Source organism: Rhinatrema bivittatum, chromosome 18, assembly GCF_901001135.1.
Source record: "Rhinatrema bivittatum chromosome 18, aRhiBiv1.1, whole genome shotgun sequence".
NCBI classification, from domain to species: domain Eukaryota; kingdom Metazoa; phylum Chordata; class Amphibia; order Gymnophiona; family Rhinatrematidae; genus Rhinatrema; species Rhinatrema bivittatum.
This window is the reverse complement of record NC_042632.1, coordinates 47,834,642-47,856,529: the sequence shown is the minus strand read 5'-3', so window position 1 is coordinate 47,856,529 and position 21,888 is coordinate 47,834,642. Positions and strand designations below refer to the sequence as shown.

The 21,888-nt window shown below is 44.8% G+C and overlaps 1 protein-coding gene across 2 annotated transcripts in view; it reads left to right on the top strand.

The window, feature by feature from the left end:
* Window positions 1-21,888, top strand: part of JADE2 (jade family PHD finger 2) — a 117,730-nt gene that overhangs the window by 50,158 nt on the left and 45,684 nt on the right. For both annotated transcript variants that reach the window (XM_029584118.1, XM_029584117.1), the window contains exon 6: window positions 17,397-17,551. In XM_029584118.1, coding sequence (XP_029439978.1) covers window positions 17,397-17,551 — 155 coding nt within the window. The remainder of the gene's footprint in view (window positions 1-17,396; window positions 17,552-21,888) is intronic.

Genomic DNA, 21,888 nt, shown 5'->3' with positions numbered 1-21,888 from the left:
TGAAGAAGGGGACATACATGGTCTTAAAGGTTCATAGACTACAACATTTCTTTTTGTCCTGGCAGTTTCTTGCTGCTCCTTTTGGGCTTCCGGGTTGATCAGAACCAGCCTCATTGGGCTACAGTGCCATTAGCCTTTATTCAAATCTATCCAGGTTTTTCACCCTATTTTTATGTTTACATTGAAACTTAGCCCAGTCCTCAGCCAGGGGTCATCTGACCAATGGACATACTTGCTCTGTATAGGACTCCACCATGGCGTAAATTGCTCCAATGGTAGGTATCAGAATTTGCAAAGAATCTGTTGCTGCCTGCACGTTTCCTTTCCCAGTGCTAGTGCCACCTTCATCCTAAAAAAAACCTCTTGAGGTAGATCCCCAAAAACTATTTATGGGGATAACTTAGTAAGTCGTCATCTGGATAAAAAAAAAAGAGGCACTCTGGGAGGAGCTACGTATCCGCCTACCTTAGCAGGATAAGTACTGATAATTAATTGGCACTGCCGCACCACTGAATGTCCTGGCTAAATTAGTCTTATCCGGCTTATTTACTTGGGGACCTCTCGGAGCCCATCTGATGGACCTAAATGTGCCCTGAACAAAGAGAGGAGAAGGGACAGCAGGCCAGGAATTTAGAAAACCAGCCTTCCCTATGCAAGGTCTTAGAACAGAGGCGGATATTCAGATTAAACACTGGCTCTCCATTTGCTCTGAGATGAAGTGGACCATGTTCTTCACACGCGTTTGGTGGGTCCCCATGAACAGGGCTCGATCGGTTGTTTTGATAGCAAGCAGAGATTTGTATGGGACAGACGTCTATAGATTGGAGAGGATCGATGACATCAGTAAGACTTATTCATGAGGGGCACGTAAGGGGCTCTTGCCCCATTCCGTGGTTAGTGAATGACATTGTGGTTACGTAAACTCCAATGAATGGGAATCCACTGATCCGTTTTTTTTTTTTTTTTTTGGAGTCTGTTTTCAGCTTGAATTGGGTGTCGTCTTGTGAATATGAGCGACTGGCTGTTTTGACGTTTTCCTGCAGTGTTTTAATGTAAGTAGATCGGTCAGTCCCAGAAAGGATTCTTGTTGCTGTAGGAAGATGGATGGATGGCAGAAGCAACGGACCTGGATCGCTACCGAGATCCGGGCTGAAGATTTAAACAGATTGGAAGGTACTGGAAAGGTGATTGGGGGGGGGGGGGGGGGCTTTTGAGAATTTTCACTGGACCTGGCACTGAAAATTTAAACTTTCTTCAATGCAGGGGGATCGGGGAGTGGGAGGAGAGGGGAAGTGTTGGGCCCAACAGGCCAACCATCTTTTTTTTTGTTTTGTCTCGTTTCACCACTTAACTGGCTATATTCTTTTGAATTTAGCCGGTTATGTCTAACATTATCTGGCTAAACACAGTCGGATAACTTTACAATAAGGATAAGAACATAAGATTTGCCATACTGAGTCAGACCAAAGACCCATCAAGCCCGTTTTCTGTTTCCAACAGTGGCCAATCCAGGTCACAGGTGCCTGGCAGGATCCCAAGAGGTAGCTGGATTCCAGGCTGCTTACCCCAGAGATAAATGAACTTCTGCCACTCCACCTTAATAGTGGTTTATGGACTTTTCCTCCAGGAACTTGTCCAAAACCTTTTTAAATGCAGCTATGCTAATAGCTTTCACCACTTCCTCTGGCATTGAATTCCAGAGCTTAAATATGTGTTGAGTAAAACAATATTTTCTCTTATTAGTTTTCAGTATATCACCTAGTAACTTAATTGTGTGTCCCCTGGTCTTTGTATTCTTTGAAAGAGAAAACAACCAGTTAACATTTACTTGTTCCATTCCACTCATTACTTTATAGACCTCTGTCTTATCTCCCCTCAGCCATCTCTTCTTCATAGGGGAATTGTTCCATCCCCTTTATCATCTTGGTCGCCCTTCTCTGTACCTTTTCTAATTCTGCTGTATCTTTCTTGAGATGCGGTGACCAGAACTGCACACACTACTCAAGATGAGATCGCACCATGGACTGATACAGAGGCATTATGATATTCTCTGTCTTATTTTCCATTCCTTTCCTAATAATCCCTAGCACTCTGTCTGCTTTCTTGGCCACCAGTGTACACTGAGTATCAAAAAGAGTATCAAATTGTGTTTAAAGTTAGCCAGATTCTTTAATTGGAGATATTCAGTGGGACGTTTATCCCACTGAATATCCAGGACAAGTTAACCACTTAAATGACCTACTGAATATGGACCTCCCTATGTCTGTGTTCAGACTTCTGCTGGGAAGTGTTAGTCTTAAGGCTATTGCACCGATAGCCATGCCAAGACTGAGATGTGCAGGAGCTCTGCCAGCAGTCAGGATGTCCCGTCTGGCGAGTGGTGTGGTGCCTCCGAATGCACCGAGCAGGTCAGGCAGGTTAACTCCTGCAAGTTTCCCAAGGCTGTGCATTTCTTTCTGAGATTGTATCCTTTTTAATCCCTTCCGTCAGCTGCATCCCTGTTTTTTCTCTTTTCTCCACTTTGGGCTGCTGAGGACTTCTTTGGTTTGTGGTGCAGTTATCGGCACTAAAGTCGCCTGCCGGGGGCGGGATGGACCGCATCCCGCGTTCGTTCGTTGCAGAGATGTGTGTCACTTCTTCTTCCTCTCCCAGGGCAAATCCTTTCCCTTAAGCCGCCTTCCAGGGAGGATGTGGCGCTTTAACCAGCGCCTGCTAACTGTTGATTTACTCTCGCCCTTGATTTAATTGCAGTAGCAAGGGACTGCGTGGATTTCTGTTTTATCTTAGGTAGCACTGACTGTTGGGCTTTGTGCAGATTCCTTTCCCCGGTGCTTGAAATTACAGAGCACAGAGGCCCAGAGGGACCTCGTTCCCAGCTATAATCATTAAAGGCTAATGAGGGTCCCAGTGTACTAAATTGAAGAAGCAATGTTCTCAGCCGTTAACACCCTGGCTGTAAGTTAAGAGTTGACTTATTTGTTAATGGACATGTATTAATTTAGTCCAATAAAAAGGTATTGCCTTATATTGTTGTTATTTTTGTTGGACCTTCATTTCCGTTGATGGACCTGTAAGACTTGGGCTCCCCCGGAGCCCTGAAAACTGCTTTGCATTAGGCAGGATTGCCTCTGTATTTGGTTATTTTGGAGTACGGAGATGCACGTCCACCGCTGTGTATCTGAGCTTGTTGAAATCTCTTCCCAGGTGAGAGAAGGATTATGGCCATGTGCCGGCAAACCTCCAGCTCTCTAGGTCTGTAAGTGGAAAATGTGAATGAAGCTGGGGCCAGACAAGACTGGTTTGCCTGGTGAATCGCACTGTGAGAATGCCCAGGGCTATAGGATAGGAACGTCACCTTCCCCCAGGCCCCGATCCAGTCCCCGTTTCTCACACACATACACACACCCTCCCCTGAATTTTCCAATGGTTTCACTAATCAGTCAATAAATACATAGACTAAGGAAAAGAGAAATCCACTGCAGTCAGTGGGCCCAAAGCAGGATTGGATCTGCTTGTGTGATTGACCTGGGTTGAGGAGGCAATACCAGTGGTAAGGAGCCGAATCTCTCCTCAGCCTGCTCCAGTATGGGCGCAATAACGCAGACACAGAGCTAAGACGACAGCAGTTCTGTGCCAATGACTTTAGTGTAAAATGAACTTCTTGGCCATGGCCTCTAATGTGCATTGTTAGGAGTCTTATTTTGTTTCATTGCCTCGATTCAGGAGACAGCTCCGGAAGCAGAAATATTCTGGAGCCTCTGTGCCCAGATCCGGCATGGCCTAGACTTTTAAAGGGCAGGTGTCTTGTCAATAGCCTTTCATATGACTTAGCGCTGACTTTGTGTCCCTGTACGGGACGATGTTCAAGCCCCATTTGCACAAGTAAATTGGTTTGGCTGAAGGTTACACCCCTCCTCTGCCCAGCTTAACTGTATTGGGTGGCTTACTTTTAGGCTCGGGGGTGGAAAAAAAAAACCCAGCCATTGCCGTGGATGTGTTCAAGTTGGGGGAGTTTCACGTTTGTGGGGTTTTTTTTGGGGGGGGGGGGGGGGTTTCAGCTGTGCATGTGTTTTTTTTTTTTTTTAAATCTTGCTCAGCCGTCTGCACACCTTTTGCGGGTGCTGGTGCACTTTTGCTGATTTTTCAAAGGGAATCTACCCGGATGGGTTTTTTGTTTTTTTTTTGGGTTGTTTTTTTTTTAAAGAAAGCAGCTTCCTAGAATGCTTACACGCCAGAAGGCGCCCGCGTACTTCGCCAATAATGCGAGCGATTCAGAACTCCCATTCGGGGGCAGGGGAGGAACTGGAGCAGCCCCCCCACTGTGCCTTGAACTTCAGCAGGGTGGTTGCTTGGCATTTCGGTGAACAAATAAAGGCTAAGAATGGAGCTCCAGATTGCAAAGAAGACATGGGGGCAGCCTTAGCGTGTAAGAGGGCTTATTTGTTCTTTTCTGTTTTTTTTTTTCCCCTTGAAATGTTCCTCCTGCATTTCCCTGATTGAAAGCGTGGGGGGGGGGGGAGGAGAGAGAGCTGTTAATTGCTGTAGATGCTGTTTGTTTGCTAAGAGATTTTTTTTTTTTGGGTTCAGGGCACTTTTTGCTTTCCATGACTGCCCCCACCGCCCAGGAATGGTGCATTCGGCCTCTGATTTGTGTCTTTGGTGAGGGAGGGGGAATTGCCAGAGCCTGTGGAGGAGCAGCTTTGAGGGGTGCTCCGAGCAGGCTTTTCTTCTGGCAGTGAAGAGAGAGTCGGGGGTACGGCTGGGACGCGGTGCGGTCTTTGTGCCGTTGGCACGCTTTTCACAGCGAATGTCACGGACCCCCCCCGCAGCTGGAAACTCCTGAAGAAAGATCACAGAGGGAGGGATAACCCAGCGCTTCAAGCTCCCGTTTTGTAAAGATTTTGAAGAAAATGTTAACGGGATAGAACCACTGGGAAATGGAGTCGGAGAATTCCTCTTTCTGGCACCGAAGTGGCTTAGTTTTACACCCCCCTCCCCCCCACCACACACACACAAATCCCACCAAAATTTTTAAATCTCTTTGAGAGGAAGATTTGGGAAGAGAAAAGTAGGAACATGGACATGCGCTGGAATAAGATGCAAGGGACCTCAGAGGCTCCTGCGTACAGCACTGAGGTGGCCGGACTGCCGTACTTAGGCTGCCCACGTGTACTTCTGATTTGGATGGGCCCTGGGGGAAAATCAATCAGGAAATCAGAGCTGCAAGTCCATGCAGACGGTGGGGTAGAACTGGGACTTGATCCCATTATCTTTATTTCGGGGGTGGGGGTGGGGAATGTGGCCAGTCGGGAATCCTAAACCTAGCAGAAGGTGACATGAAGTTCAGCGCCCCTTGCTCCCTCACAGGCAAGCTGCTGTCCAGGGGTTTGCCGTAAAGTTTTCTTGTAGCACAGCTGGACTTCTAAAACGCATTGAGTGCCGAGGACGACGGGGTTAAGAAGACCCTTTAGTTTCCGGGAACCAGGTTTAATACCACAAGTGTGGTTTTTTGCTAATAAGAGAAATTAGCAATTAACCGTTTATTCTTTCCTATCTCTTCCTTCTTATCCAAGTTCTGCTACCCTTGTTATTTGTAACTGCTCCTTCGATCACCACAGTTCTAGTTGATGTATTTAATGCACTCCCGTTTCATGTAAACCAGCAAGATATGTGCTCATGATTGCCGGTATATAAAAACCTTAAATAAATAAAAAAATAAAAAATAAATAAATAAATTGCTCGCATCCCTCTGGCGATCCCTCCCCCGCCTTTTCCGGGTACCGATGCCGTGTGCCCGCCTGCTCGGATCGCGAAGGTGAGGGAAGCCGCCATTCGTAGCACAACCAGGAGAGCAGCTGCTCTGCCCGGTGGGCACAGCGCTTTCCCAGTACGCTGCATGTTTTTGTTTTTTTTTGTGGGACCGCGGAAGTGAGCGCCTCCCTTCCGGCGAGAGGTTTCTTGGCGTTGTTTTGGAGAAGTTGGGCAGATGCACCGGGGCTGAGGCCTCTTAGCACAGTAAGAGCCGAGCGGTCCACGAGTGCAGAGAGTTTCCCGTAAGGCAGCGTGAGAGAGCGTGCTTCGGCAATGTCTTCATGTTCCGCAAAGCGCGCATAAATTATTATTTTTTTTTTTTTTTCCAGTTTCGGGTTTGTATTTTAATTTTTAAGAAGTGCCTCAGGGAGAAGTCCCCCACCCCCTCACGGTCTGCAACATATCAGTCTTTACTGCTGTCCCACGTCGTGCAGGGATGACGAGTGAGGGCATATTAAGCAATCCAGCTGTTCAACTGCCTAAACGTATCCCCTCCTCTGTGCCCCGGTGCTTTAAAAAAAAAAAATTTTCCATAAAAAAAGAATACTTTTTAAAACAATAGCGAGGAGATGCCAGAGGAGCCCAGAAGCCATTACGAAACATCAAGCCCCAGTGTTGGAGAATGAGCTTCTTCCTTGAGTGGTCCCGTATGTATGATGTGAGCGTGGGGAGTTGCAACGTTTACCGAACCTGCAGGGTTTCAGCTTTCATCGGCGAGGTAAATTGGTCGGTCGTACGGGCTGCCTCGATTTTTTTTCCTTTTCATCCTCATGCGGGGCATGTTCGTATTAGCACTTTTTATGCCCGACTAAATATATCCTCCTCTTTGTGCAGAAGCCAGCGGATTAAGTTTCGCGGTGTCACCTGTTGCAGCTCGCTGCTCAGGAAGGGAATTCCGTAGCTGGAATGAATAAAAGGCTCGTGGGCTCGGCTTTCTTTACACTTTCATGTGGCTCTGCAGGAAAGTATTTTTTTCATTTTAGTGAAAAAAAATAAATGCTGAGTATATTTATTTATAGTGGTCAACTCTGATCCTTGAGGGCCGTAAACAGGCCGGGTTTTCAGGATATCCACAATGAATACGCATATGAGAGAGTTGCATACAGTGGAGGTAGAGCATGCAAATCTCTCTCATGCACATTCATTGTGGATATCCTGAAAACCTGACCAGATTGTGGCTCTTGAGGACCGGAGTTAGCAGCCCCTGGATTATAACAAGGTTTAAAGCAAAGAAACCTGTTTTCAGTTCCCTCCTCGGGTCTTCTCTTCTCCATCACAGCTGGGGATGCTACAGAGGCAGTGTGGGGGGTAGGGAGGAGTCGTTCAGTGCATAATAGTGATGGCTAGTGGCCAGATTTAGGGCCTGCTGCCGTTGCAGGGTTCCAGGAGGACACTCACTGCGATGGCTGGGCTAGAGGAGTTGAGATGCGATTTATAAAATAGGGGAAAAGATCCCTGGATCGACACAAATGAAGGCTCAGTTCCATTTGAATTGAAATCCCAAAGGAGCAAGAGGAAACTACCACCCACCCCACAAACTCAAAAGACACGAGTTAGCCTAATGCCTGGCATCTTGGAACTTGAGAGTAAACACGGGTAAGGGACACGTGCTAGGATGACATTTTGGCATTCCCTTTGGGACTGCTTACTACTTCATTTCTCCAAATGTCCTCCTCCTGGGTAATTTTCAGAATCCTGAGGGCATCCGTACCCATGGAAGGATTATTTTTCCCCATATTGTAGCAATGGTAGCTGCTGCAGAAGAACAGAAGGCCAGGTCTACAAAGATGGCTTGAGCCAACGTTTCCAATTATTTAAGAGCACAGACGAGGGCCATGTCAGGGGAAGGAGGAGTGGCACATCTCTGTTTTTCTAAGAAATGCACTGGAGGGAAAGGATTGCCTATTTTTGAGAGGCAGAAAAACAATCCCGTTGTTCAGCCAGAATGAGAGTAGCTCCTAATAAGGAGCAGCTAACTTCTTTGAAAGCTCAAAGCTAGAGTCACGCAGGTGCACAGAAGTGTCAACTGCCAGACCTCCAGGGCTGCAAACAGGTCTGGATTTCAGGTTAACCAAAATTATATGAATTTAAACATAAATTTTGAGCTGCAAATAAACCTGACAAGCATTTGGTGTGGTTATCCTGAAAAAACAGGCCTGTGGGTGGTCCTAGGTTCTAAAAGACCAGAGTTAGCAGCCGAGGCCTAGGCAGAATTGAATTCGCGGTTTATGCACGAGTCCAGCACAAACAAGGAAATGAGAGGAAAATCACAACACTGCAGAATGATTGCCAGTGACTTGAGCTTGCTTCATAGTCTCTTAGAGGAGAGCTTTTTATCACTTCTTCACTGTGCTGGAAGCTTTCCTTGAGAAGAAGGTGCAGTGGATGCTCAACGGCAAGCTTACGCTTGGGTTGACCATCATCGGTGGTGGTTTTTGCTGCTTGGAATGCACGTATTTTGGATGCAGGTAAATAGCATTCATTTTTTTGTTGGGTGAGGTTAGCACTCTTATCGTGGGATCTCCCTTATCGTCCAGAGCAATTTGATTAGGAAAGAAGACTTGCCTGCCAAGCATACCTCTAAAAGGATTTGCCTGAAATTGTTAGCTTTGACGACCTTCCCTTGTTGAAGAGATAACAAGAGGAGATACAATAGGGACTTACAGAATCATGAGTGGCATGGAACAGATCAACAGGGAACGATTAATTACCCTTTCAAACAGTAATTTAGCATGTTTAGCTGACCGTTGTGTCAGCTGTTAAACGTGGACTTTGTAACTGACTGATGTGAAGAGAAAATGTGAAATGAGCAATTAGGCTGAGGACAAGAGTCGGGTACTAGATTAGCATTGGGTGCTGGTAAAGACCTGGCCTGCTTTGGAGCTAGGAGTCACAACTTCAGATCCAGACATCCTAGGTTGCTAAAAATAGGCTTTGTGTATGCAGCCCTCACATTCTGATCTAACTTAGTTCTTGCATTGCCTGGCTCTTCGCCTTTATCTGTTGGGAATGATAAATCAGCCATGTCGCTTGGCTGTATGACAGATACATCCTTTTGCTGTGTGGGAAGCAGGTCTCTGACGCTGGATATATGATTCATGCAGTTTGAAGTGCTGTTGCCCTTTTGCTAGAACAAGGAAAATAACATTGTGATAGAATGGCAGTTGCATTCATGCTACAATCTTATAAATACAATATTTCACTCAAGCTCCTGGCATTCTCCAGAGCCTTCCACAGGTTTAGGGATGTTACAGAGAGAATGGTGTATTCACTAATATGCTTAGTCAAGGGTGGTCAACTCTAGTCCTTAAGAGCCACAAATACGACTGGTTTTGAGAATATCCACAATGAATATGCTTGGAATACATTTTCATGCACTGCCTCAATTGTATGCAGCTATATCTTATACATATGTGTTATGTGCTGAGCTGAAATGCACAGTGATTCCCAAACCTGACCTACTGACCCCATTTCCAGTCGTGTTTTCAGGATATGTTTGTTTGTTAGGAATTTATTAGTTGCCAGTACCAAAGCCCAATGCAAAACAAAGTAAAACATTCATAAAATTCCCATATCAAAATAAAACTCACAATAAAATAACTCAATATAAAAATAAAACATACAATAAAATCATACAAAATCACATTAATACACATTAATCAAAATAAAACATACAATAAAAATCATAATATCCACTTTCAACAATGAAAATATATTAAAAGGTTTCTTAAAATAAATGAAACTTAAAACTTCAAGATACCTAGCAATCATAAGCCAGCTAGAATAAAAAGGTCTTTAGATTGCTTTAAATATCTTAACACAGATTGTTAATCAAAGTTTTTTAGGTGGTGACTTCCACAGGATCAGAGCGGCAACAGAAAAGGTTCACTCCCTGGATTCTGTTGGGTGTCCTTGCCGTGCTGACGGGACATCCAAAAGACCGCTCTGAGAAGAGCAAAGAGCCTGGGTAGAGTTGTAATTTTTTTAACTGTATATTTATTAATTTCAAAATTATAAATAAACCTTACAGTAAAAGATGAGGATATACAATCCACAAAAGAAATAAATACAACAAAAAACAAATATATGTGAAATAGTTATTGTAAACCATTCATCATCTGAAGATAAATAAGAGAGAGAGGAGAGAGAAAATATTAGGATAAACAAAGGGAAAAATAAAAATGAAGGAACTGCCATAACATGACTTCAGCAGTAATAAATTTAAATGGATTAACATCTAGACCTGATTATTCCCAAGAGAGGAAGATGGAATACTTCTGAAATTGATGAAGGATTTAAATTGTTCAGGCAGAAAGAACACAAAACAATCCATTATGATATCTGATAACACATTTACAAGGATATCTGAGAACAAAAGAGCACCTTAAAGAAATAGCCTGAGACCGAAAAGCAAGAAATTATTTTCTTCTCTCCTGGGTAGCGCGAGCAAAATCAGAAAAAATATGAATTGTTTGTCCACAGAATAAAGAAGAAATATTCTTGAAATATTTCTTCATCACCTTACTCGCATCCTGTTCGGAAATAAAAGAAACAAGTAGCGTGGATCGCTCAATAATCTCGGCACCAGAATCTTCTAGGAAATTGGTCGAATTTTCAAAGACATTAGGTAAACATTCAGTCTGGGACTGCTGAGGATTCCTTTTATTAGATAAAGGGGAAAAAAATACATCTTATTAATAGGAGGAAGCTTTCCAGAATCAAACTGAAGATTCTCCAGGAACTACTTCTTCAGAGTCTGGCCAGAAGTTCAAAAAGTGTAAATTCTCGAGTCTACGAGAGAGATTATTCCGATCCTTAACCACCGAAGCATTAAAGATCTGGATATTCCACATAGCAGTCTCAGTAGCAGAAATTTTAGTTTGAATTTCAGAAAATTGGGTGTCCGTGATTATTCCCCATAGCATCCACTTTATTAGAAAGTGGGTCAATTTTAGAATTGCAGTCTTTGATAGGTTTTGATTGTTCTATCATCAAGTCCCAGATTGCGTCTAAAATGACCACCGCTGGTTTACCTGGAAAAAAAACAGGAGACTCTGAAAGAGGCCCACAGGGCTCGAATCTTGGAGCGTCGGGAATCTTCAAAGCTGAGGAGTCCACCGACTCACCCTGATTCTCAGCGGGGGACGAAGAAGGCGAGCAAATCGAAAAACTGGCTCTCCCCACGTCCTCGGTTAGCGACGCAGACGGTGGCAATTCCAACGTCGAGCCTCCGTTTGCTCCCCCCTCCACGGATGCCGAATGCGCGTCGACAGATTTTGCCGCAGTCAGCAAAAGGGAAGGCGAGTATCTACACTGGCGGTAGCCGAGGAACCGGAGGGGGGGCTGAGAGTGAATTCTCCTGGTGAGGTGGATTCTCCTTTACCTTATGTCACAACGGAGTTTGCAGCCGCCGAGTGCACTGCTGAGCCGGAGCGAAGAGATGGTAAAGATTGTTGTCCAGGCAAGAGGGGTACATCAGGAGGGAAGATACGCATTGTCTTTACTCTTGCTCCCCTGGGGTTGTAAATTTTCAATCTTGTGTTTAGCCCCAGGAAGTGAATCAAATTGCAACAACTTTAAAAATTAGAAGTGCAACCTTATATTTCCCGTGACTTTCGACAGGGAGCCAATGCAGATCAAATACTGGCGTAATATGCTCTCATAGTTTCTTTCCTGAAATTATCTGTGCTGCAGCATTTTGCAGCAGCTGCAGTGCCTTCAAAGCATAAGCCGGCAATCCAATATAAAGTGAATTACAATAGTCTAGTAATGGTAAGATCATTTCCTGCACAGCTGTTCTAAAAGTCAGATCCGTGTAATAGTGGCTTTAAACCCCTAAGGAAACGCAGTAAATATGCATGAGATAAATTTGCTTATGCTGGGGCTGCAATATATGCAGATATATCTCATGCATATTCATTTTAGATATCCTAGAAACCAGACTGAGATGGTCTGGGGTAGGGAAGGGTGGGTCAGTTGGTCCAGGTTTGAGATCTACTGGCTTAATTGAGAACATAAGAGATTGCCATGCTGGGTCAGACCAAGGGTCCATCAAGCCTAGCATCCTGTTTCCAACAGTGGCCAATCCAGGCTGCAAGTACCCAAACACTAAGTCTATTCCACGCTGCTGATGCTAGTAAAAGCAGTGACTATTTTCTAAGTCAACTTGATTAATATTCGATATTTATTTGTATTTATTTATTTTGTTTGTTTCCCTTTAAACAAGCCCTACTTCCAGCCTAATCCTGGAGCAACTACTAGGCCACAAACATCTGCTTGGCAGTATGCACCCGGCAACTCTTCAGCTGACTTATTTCCTCCTCTCCATTATTTACAAGCTCACAGGTGCACCCCATCCCATGTTCCTTTCATTCTCTCCTGACCTTGGCATGAGAAACACTTGTACTCGCAGGAAGTAAGGGGTGCCCGAGTCATGTAAAGGATGATAAATGTACAGTCTGTATTGACTTTCTCGTTTACGGCTGAGCGGCATCTCTGTCTGTAGTCAGTCGGTCCCTTACATGAAGTTTCAGAAAGGAAATATGATTTAGGCAGGTGCAGTTGTTTTAGCTCTTGGCTTTGCGTGCTCTGTATCTGTTGGGCTTTTTGCTTCTGCAGCATTTCAGCGACAGGCCGAGCATTATTAAAATCTTAGATCCGTAGTAGGGAAAGAAAATGGTTACACTGCTTATTCTGAAGCCAGAAAAGTTCCTAACTGTGTAAATAACCAAAAGTCTCAAGATATTTGATTTCTGGCATTTTTTTTCCTCATGTTACAGAAGAGAGATTTGGGCTGGCTTAGGGAATATTCAGTTCTGTCTCGTAGAAATTTATGTTTCTACATGCATCGCCACTCTGCATGCCACTATGTGCACTGCTTGAGTTGAGAGACGTTGTCTTTCATTGCTATGTTGATGGTCTACAGCTACTGTTTTCAGTGACTGATGATTGGGAAGGGGATTTACAGTCAGTTATCAACATTGTAAATGAAACCACCCAGTGGTTTAATAGCAAATGTGAAAACAAACCCCCAAACCCTGAACTGATTCCTTTTGCACGATTGCAGGGATATAAGTACATTGATATCCTTACAAAACTGATGGATCAGATGTTGAGTCCGTTCAAGACCTAGGGAATTCAGAATGCGATTAGTTACAAACTCTTGTCCAGAGAGGTGCTTTTAAATTAAGAAAATTGCGAGAACTGAAATACTTGATTGAAAGGACTGATTTTAGATATATTGGGCAGGCATTTGTGAGATCTTGTTGGATTCATTTATTTATTTTTAACCTGCTCGTTGCCTGAGATTTTCTGTGGCATTTTTCTTCTCCCTTTCCAGAAGTTGCACAAATGATGTGCTGTCGCTAAGTTGTATGAACAAGACTGGCTTGCAGGAATTTTGTACTTTCTATCTATTTATTTCTGGCCAGAACTTAAACATGGTCCTGGGGGCATGATAGAACTAATGATAAGGAACCTCCCGATTTCGGATCCCTGTCTGTTGTGGGTTTTTTTCATTTTCTGAGTGACTCTGAGAGCGTGGCCAGATCGCTTCGCCATGACCTCGCCCTGTAAAGGGCGGCCGCCCTTACGTTTCGGAAGCAGTGCATTTGTAGAGCAGCCTGGGGTCCTGTTCAAGGGAAAAGTGCTAAGCGTCCAGGGTTACGCCACTAATTTTAGTGCCCTTCTTCCACCAAAAAATATATATATATATTTGTGGATAGAGCTTTGTTTTGACAAAATCCCTTAATCTTGTATCTTTCATTTTGGATATTTGGGGGATGTTTGCTGAGTTTTCCAGTCTCTTCCAAGCCTTTTTATCAGTTTTGCTCTTTGTAAGTTATGGATGGTTTTAATTATGTATGTTAATATTATATTTTGGAAACCGCCACAACCATGGGGAGTGTGTGTGACAGAATTATTTTAAATAAATGAGAGACTTTATTTGCCCACTGTATATCCCCGGGGCATTCAGAAGGCTTTCACGTGCATGTTCTTTGGGGCAAATTTCCATGAACTAGAGGTATCCAGTGTTCGAATTAAGGTTTGCAGCTTCATTTGTAAAATGTTTGCTCTTTCCTAGGAGAGAGTGAGAGGGAGAGCCCTATGTGAAGTTTAACCAGTAAATTGTTCCTCTGACAGTTTCATTTTCATAAGAATAGATCTTCATCTTTCAGAACAGTCTGACTTGTCTATCGCACATCCTCCTGTACTGCGTACACCTCTTTCTGTGCAACTGACTCCTCTCTCAATCAGGAACTCCTTAGGACCTTTCCTTGGCTAGGCAGCTTTTCTTTATCTTATTTTTCTAAAACACCCACCAAAGATCCTTCTTAATAAACATAATAACAACAACAACATAATAATTTCGAACACAAGTTTCCCGCAGCTAATTCCTCATATGAACTCTGTGACTCATTTGGAAATTTTTTCCAATCAGAAATTCAAAAAACATGTGATACCTTTCCCTACCACATTACCTCTTACTTCAACCATATTGCCAGGATACACTTGGGATTCATTCGAAACAGTCGCAAGTACAGAAATTGTGCAGATTATTTCACAAATGCACTCTTCAACCTTTCCTCCTTCATCTTCTCCTCAAGCTTATTAGAGATGACACAGCCTTGGCAGTCGCTCACATCGTCAGCTCTACTTGTATTTTTCCAGACTCACTAAAAAGAGCAGTGGTCATGCCTGTTATGAAAAACTCTGCAAACACTAACCATGAATACAAATATTTTCATCCTATCTCTTCCGTGTCTAGTCAAGATTATCGAATTGGTCATTTTAAAACTATTTACCACTTATCTAGATGATCATTCACTACTCTGTCAATAGCAGTTCTGTTTCCGACTTAATAATACAGAAATGCTATTACTATCCAGTATTGGCATTATTCACTGTGGTTTTGATCAGGGTACCTCATGTATCCATTTTCTTAGATTTAACAGCAGCTTTTGTTACCATTAACCATGAAATTCTACTCTCCAGATTATCCAATACTGGTATAACTGGAAGAGTGTATGCATGGTTTAGCTCCTGTTTGTCAAATCGAACCCAACAAATACACACAAACCACAACTACATCTTCTCAATTCCCCTTAAACACAGGAGTCCCTCAAAGCGCCTCTCTGTCTGCTGTGCAGTTCAATGTTTACCTCACTCCCATTTGCCAACTTCATTCAACTCTAAACGTTAGAATAGAAATTGTGGGGTCCATATTCAGACACAGTCCAGAGAGCAAAGATAGCACTATTGAATACAGCCAGCTAACTTTACAGCTAAGTCATTGGGCCTGTAAATCTGAATATCTGACTTAGTTGATTAACTCAACTCCTCCCAGTTTCGCTCCTGGAACGCCCCTAAATTATCTGGCTAAATCCTAGCTGACTAGCTTATCCAGCTAGAATTTAGCTGGATAAATGCCCAAATATATTCATTTAGCTGGCTAACTTCTGAGTTAACAGACTAAACGTTTTTGTATATGGATCTCTTTATAAAGAAGTACATTTCCCTCCTCTGCTTCCTGGCAGCTACTTCAGAATTCAAAAAGGTTCTCCTGTTGCACCCCAAGAACTTGTATTCCTGAAAGTAGTGGGAACCTCTAACCTTGGGCCCTGATTCCTTTCACCGAACAGCAACTCTCCTCCCCATCAGGTAAGAGGTACCCTCCCTGTGGAGGAAGAGGACCCCCCCTCCACTAAGTAGCTTCTGCAAGAAGAAGCAGTCACACCCTCGGCCCTTGTGGAGCTAGGGCCGGCTTCTGTAGAACTCCCCCCCCCCCCCCCCCCCCCCGTGTATCGCTCCATGGTGAGACCGCACCTTGACTACTGTGTACAATTCTGGTCGCCGCATCTCAAAAAAGATATAATTACGATGGAAAAGGTACAGAGAAAGGCGACCAAAATGATAAAGGGGATGGAACAGCTCCCCTATGAGGAAAGACTAAAGAGGTTAGGACTTTTCAGCTTGGAGAAGAGATGGCTGACAGGGGATATGATAGAGGTGTTTAAAATCATGAGAGGTCTAGAACGGGTAGATGTGAATCAATTATTTACTCTTTCAGATAATAGAAGGACTGGGGGTACTCCATGAAGTTAGCATGTGGCACATTTAAAACTAATCGGAGAAAGTTCTTTTTCACTCAACGCACAATTAAACTCTGGAATTTGTTGCCAGAGGATGTGGTTAGTGCAGTTAGTATAGCTGTGTTTAAAAAAGGATTGGATAAGTTCTTGGAGGAGAAGTCCATTACCTGCTATTAATTGAGTTGACTTAGAACATAGCCACTGCTATTACTAGCAACAGTAACATGGAATAGACTTAGTTTTTGGGTACTTGTCAGGTTCTTATGACCTGGATTGGCCACTGTTGGAAACAGGATGCTGGGCTTGATGGACTCTTGGTCTGACCCAGTATGGCATGTTCTTATGTTCTTATTTTCTTTTTGTTGCAATCTGCTCACCCAAGAGCATAAGCAAATTGAGATCCCTGTCTTTAGTATTACCTCCCCACCCCTCCCAATTTTTGCCAGATAGCAAGCTGTTAAGACCCTAAAGTTAATTATCCTTGTCATATTAACGCATTTTTTGCTAATACTTTGCCCAACGCCCAAGTATCCTAAAGAGGTGAAACTTCTCAAGAAGGTATTAAAGTAGTACCTCAATAAGACAAATTTCTAGAGGGAATCTGAACAATTGTTTCTTACGTGATGCAAGTAAGAAGGGTCTATCAGCATCTAAGACTTCCATCTTGAGATGGATGAGATCTTATTTCACTGAGTCGTAGAAGAAAATTCATTGAACTCCTCCTAGTTTCCTTGGAGTTCGTCTAACAGAACAATTCGTTTCATATGCAGAGAAGACATGTGCCTCCATGGAAAAGATATACAAAGCAGCAAAGTGAGGCTCCATTCGTATCTATCGTGTGTTGATGCACTGGGAGACAGGTTCTCCGGTCTTACCGTCAGAGATACTATTATGCTGCATCTTACAGGTCATGACTGCTGGGGAGCATGGTAGAATGGAAATTTTACACACAATTATTCCTGTTCTAGTCGTTCCTACAGCAGTCAGGGCTGACCATCACAAGAATGTTTTGCGTATGCTGCTGCTGCTTTCTGTGATGTGTATTAGTCTAATATAGACCAATACACGGTACTGATGAGCACTATTGAGCTGTGCATTTCATAGCAAGAGTTCCTGGAGTGGGTAGGAACAGGACAGGAAGTGCTAATGATGCAACTTCCAGTTTGAAGTTGCTGGTCTCAATTATACTCCCTGGTTAGTAGTGTCTGCAGGTCCTGTTTGCTCTAGGAGTTAGAACAGATTTTGATGGCAAGAAAATTCTCATTCTTTCTTCCTTGTTATGACATTTTCAATGCTGAAGTGGCCTGTTGTGCGTTGTGGCATTCCGGTAAACAGTTACTAGCTACTGTGTGTGGCGTCCTTCCTCTCTTCCTGTTGCTGTCTGTTTGATTACTGCCAGAAAGGGAGAGCCTTGCATTAAATTACATCTTTTTAGGAATTTAAACCAATGAGAAAATGACACATGCAGTGCCTTCTTGTGTTTCCTTTCCCTAGGGTTGTAGAAACGCTTGAAGCTTCCCAGAGCACAGAACCCGAATCGGACTATCCAGAGGTGTTCAGGACCACTTCCTGCGGACCATGCCGCTACGACCTGGATGAGGTAGATTCGTACTGGCTGGAGCTTGTTAATCTGGAGCTGAAGAACTTGGGTAAGCATTGTCTCTTGCTTTTGTGGCTTCCTGGGGTACCTGCACAGTTGGCAGTGTCTGCCTTGGTAGACATTTTTAAAACTGACCTTCATTTTGTCTACTTGGACTTTTTGTAACTCACACCTGTCCTACTTGTGCGCCCAGTGGCGAGACACAGCACCCACTTACTGGGAGCGTTCGTCTGCGGGATCTGGCAGAGTACTGTGTCTGCAGTGGCTGAACTAGACTGGATAGGGAGGAGGAATTAAAAATGGGGACTTGACTGAACAGAGACTGGCGGCACTGTGGCCCCAGTACAGACCGATTCCTATCAGGGTGGAACCCCAAAAGGAGCAAAAGGAAACCGCTGCGCCAGAAAAGCAAAGAATCTCCAGTTTGGATTAGCTAATGGTTTGACTGGGATCCATGTCCAGCCGAAGGTGCTGGGTGACCTTGTAATAACTCGCTTTTTCTTCTCCTGCAGCTCTGGCCACCAGTAGTGTGTAAAATGTAATGGCACTCGGGATGTTGCTTGCTCCGCCCCATTTGAGAGGCTACCAGTTGCCATCCAGGAACTCGGATCAGGAGTTTGGGGCTTCCACCCCAGGCATGGCCACATGCGTTGTAATCACAAAGCCTCCAGTTCCACTGAAAGGTGCAACCAAGAATCAAATGAGGATTATTACCATTTTAATTTTATGCACAGCGCTGGGAAGATATATGGAGAGATTGCTTACATGTCATTTGAAGAAGACCGATTTCTCACTGCCTGAAAGGATGCCAGGGCTAGGATTGTTTGCAAATTGTGATAAGATGACGTACGGCTAATGAAAACCAGCTTTCTTTCCTTAGCACAAGTGGGTTCCTTAAAAGAGCAGCTCGTGTTGAAGTGCCCCCCGCCCTCCTGAAGATGCAGAGGTGACCATCGATCTTTCTAGAAGGGTGGATGCTGCATGAGATAGCAGCTTCTTTAAAAGCAGCTGAAATAAAAGGCCGGTGAGACGTTTTTGCAGAGTTGATTCCTTGCTGACCTGTTGGAGCCGGTGGCGGCCAGTCCGTCGAGTCACGCGTACAAACGTAGGCCTTCGATAACTGGCTCAGTAACAACGCGCAGGAGACCTCTGAGTTCCCGTTCCTCAGACCGGAGGGGGCCGGAGACGCTGGGAAGCCAGGGAAAGGGAATAAGAAGAGAGAAAAAAAAAAAAAGCCCAGGTAGCTGAGTTGAAGGCTCATGACGTAGGATCCTCGGCTGGGGCGGGTGCCAGTTTTAAGCGTGAAGCCCAGAGAAGGCAGGAGGAAGAGGCTAAATCCAAAAACAGCACAAATTCTCTCTTGAACCGTAGCAGCATTGATCACAGACTGCTTTAGTTCCAAAAGGTTTCTCCACTTAGGGCCTTAATAAAGACAGAAAGGGGGGTGTGTTTGCTGTTACTTGCTGTGTCAATAAAAATGTTCATGTCAAAAAAAAAGAAAGGGGGGTGTGTGTGCAATTTTAAAACCATGTTGGGAGCTTGTAGTAGGGGTCCATGGAACTGCAAGCTAATTTTCAAAGGGAAATGCCCTGCAGAACCAGCGGAGATCAAAGGAGCTTCTACGCCTATGAACGATGGACCTGCTTTCCAGTGAGCGCAAAGTACGCACAGTAGAGTTTTTTTGGTTTTTTTTGTTTGAATGCAGGACTCATTTTTCAGCGTTCTGCAGTGCCAGCGGACGACATGGAAATTTGCATCCTCGGCTGCATGGATTTCCTATCCAAGGCATCTGGTCTTGTTCTCGAAGAGAAACGTATGGGACCCGAAGGCACTTTGATTTCCGGGCGCACCTCCTCAGCTGCTGCAGCCACGCGCTGCTTAATAAAAATCTCCCATGTGTAAAGGCTCTCCCGCTGTCCGCGGTCGGTTTGGTATGAACAGATGATTAGCTGCCCCTCGGGTGTCTGTTCAGACGTCCTCCTGCTGCATCGGTAGTCCACTCTTAAGTCTTCCACTTTCGTCAGACCTGACCTCGAATATCGTATTTTTCTTTGCGATGAGGGTCGGCAAACGCCGACGCGTTCCTTAAATACAGACCCAGGCTCCTGGCAAATGCGACGCGCGGCCTTTTCCCTGCACTGCGTGGCCGCTCTCTTCTTCCTCTTCTTCCCTTAATAGACATGTTGCATTGTATATTCTTGCGCAGGGTGGTTCAGTAGGAGCTCCCACGGGGGGGGGGGAAATTGAAGCCTTAAAAGTAAGGTACAGCACAATTGGTAGAAAGTATAGGACAAATATTAGGGAAGGAAGGCTTAACCCCCGTGCTGGTCACAGCTTCCTTAGTACTGCTGCCCTGAGTCTGAGAACAAATTCAGCATATCTGAATGTGCTGGGGCGGCAGTGGTATTCTCACAGTAACAGCAATTACGCTCTCATTCATTATTTTCAAACAGAAATCCTTAATGTAGTAAAAAAGATTTTCATGTTTGAAAATAATCTGATGGCTCAGCTTGGCCACTCTGACATGGAGCCGTATGATCACCCTACCTAAGCAGGTTGGTTTTGTTTTTTGGGGGTTTTTTTTATTAAGATTTACTATAAATGAACTTTGTGGATCTAATTGCAAAGGCCACACTTGAGTTAAAATAACCAAACAGTATATAACCTTGTACGTCGTCCTCGCTCCCTTACAAAATCGTTTATTAATAAGTTCAGGGCCTTGTCCGAGTACAGCTGTTGGGTTACCGTCTTCCACTTGCGTGTGTTGTTGTTTTGGCACATTGTGGAGGCAGGGGCAAGGGTGTGGAACAGATTGGGTGGCTCCTTTTTGTAACCATAGAAGGGGGATTCAATTCCTCACCTGTGGGGGGGAAAAGTAGCTTTTCAGCATTTGATTCCTCTAACAAGGTAAACTATAATCCGTCTCGAATACAGATGGCAAATTCATGTACGTTGGTAAATCCACGTCTTCTGTAGATTAATGAGGCTTTATGGTGAATGTGTTGTTATTCTATGAGAGCGTTTCCTTGCACTGCGTAGGCATGAAAAACACTAAGTGCGACTGAGCGTATCTGAACCCAAACGGCATCCAGTTGTGCAGTTAGTGTGGCATCTCGCCACCTTTACATTCAATAAATGTTTTGTAAGGTTATTTTACTCCTTTGCAATAGATCCACGAAATTGATTTAAATCTAAAAACAAAACAAACCCCCCCCCCCCCCCAAATGCTCAGCTTGCGTGATTGTACAGCTCCATGCCGAAGCCAGCCCTGGTTTTGCTACTCCCCTCCACACCCATTGCATGCTGGGAGATGTAGTTCTGATTTTCCCCAGTTGATTTCTGTAGGAAGTCCAGGATCTAGATCTCCCTGCATGCCCTGGGGTAAAACCAGGTCCTGTGGAGCTATACGGTTCCCCCCCCCCCCCCCTATGCCGAGATCCAGCGAGGGCCCTACGTGCTGTGTGATGCCTCCTTGTTGATGGCCCAGCTATTTCCTTGCGGCAGTGAGAAGCACCGTTTGCCTGACTGCTAGTGCAAAGGTGGTTAATTTGTATTTATTTATTTTTAGTCCAGATGATCCATTCCTTCGTATCGTCCATTCTAAACAATGGTACTTCAGGCTTTATAGAGTGGACAGCTGGGTAAGCCAGTGCTTCTGAACCAGGGGCCTGTATACCCTGTAAGAGAATACGCAGCCAGTTCACGATTACTGCACAAAGAGGAGGCCCAAATCGCGAGACGGCAATATCGGATCTCTGTGAGAAAAAAGCTAGTCTGAGGTTTTCCAAACTCCGAGTGCTAGGAGGATCCTTATTTTGGACCATGACGAGTGCTTGCTGGGGTAATAAAACGCTTTATTCTGCACCCTCTGAGGAGGAAACGGCTTTGGAGTAAGCGGGGTCAGAACTGAGGGGAACCGTTGCGCCACCAGGCCTCCCCCGCCAGTGACTCGCAAGCCCTAAAACATGCCCCGGGGTATTCTGACCTGGGACTGATGCACTCAGTTCAATTAGTAATTCATTTATCTGGTAACCACCTCTCACGGTTTCTCTCCCTCCCTGCGCGAGGCGGTGTTTCTGAAGCCGCTCCTGGAGTATCCCAGCCCGGCCTGGGGTCTCGGGAGGGTAACCCACAGTGAACGTGCAGTGCCCTAGGGCATCAGACAGGCGTTCCTGGTGGCCGACCACCCCCCCGCCCCTGTGTCTGCCCACGGAGAAAGCTCTCTCTGCTGCCCGCTCGCCTTTCTCGGATCGTGTGGGCTGACACGCCCCGACCGTGAGCGAGCTGGGGGATTCCCTCCCCACCCCCTACAGAACGGCAGCTGCTGGCGACAGAGTTTGCCTCATTTTTGATACCTGCCCAACAAAAGGTTGCTGCACACCGTTC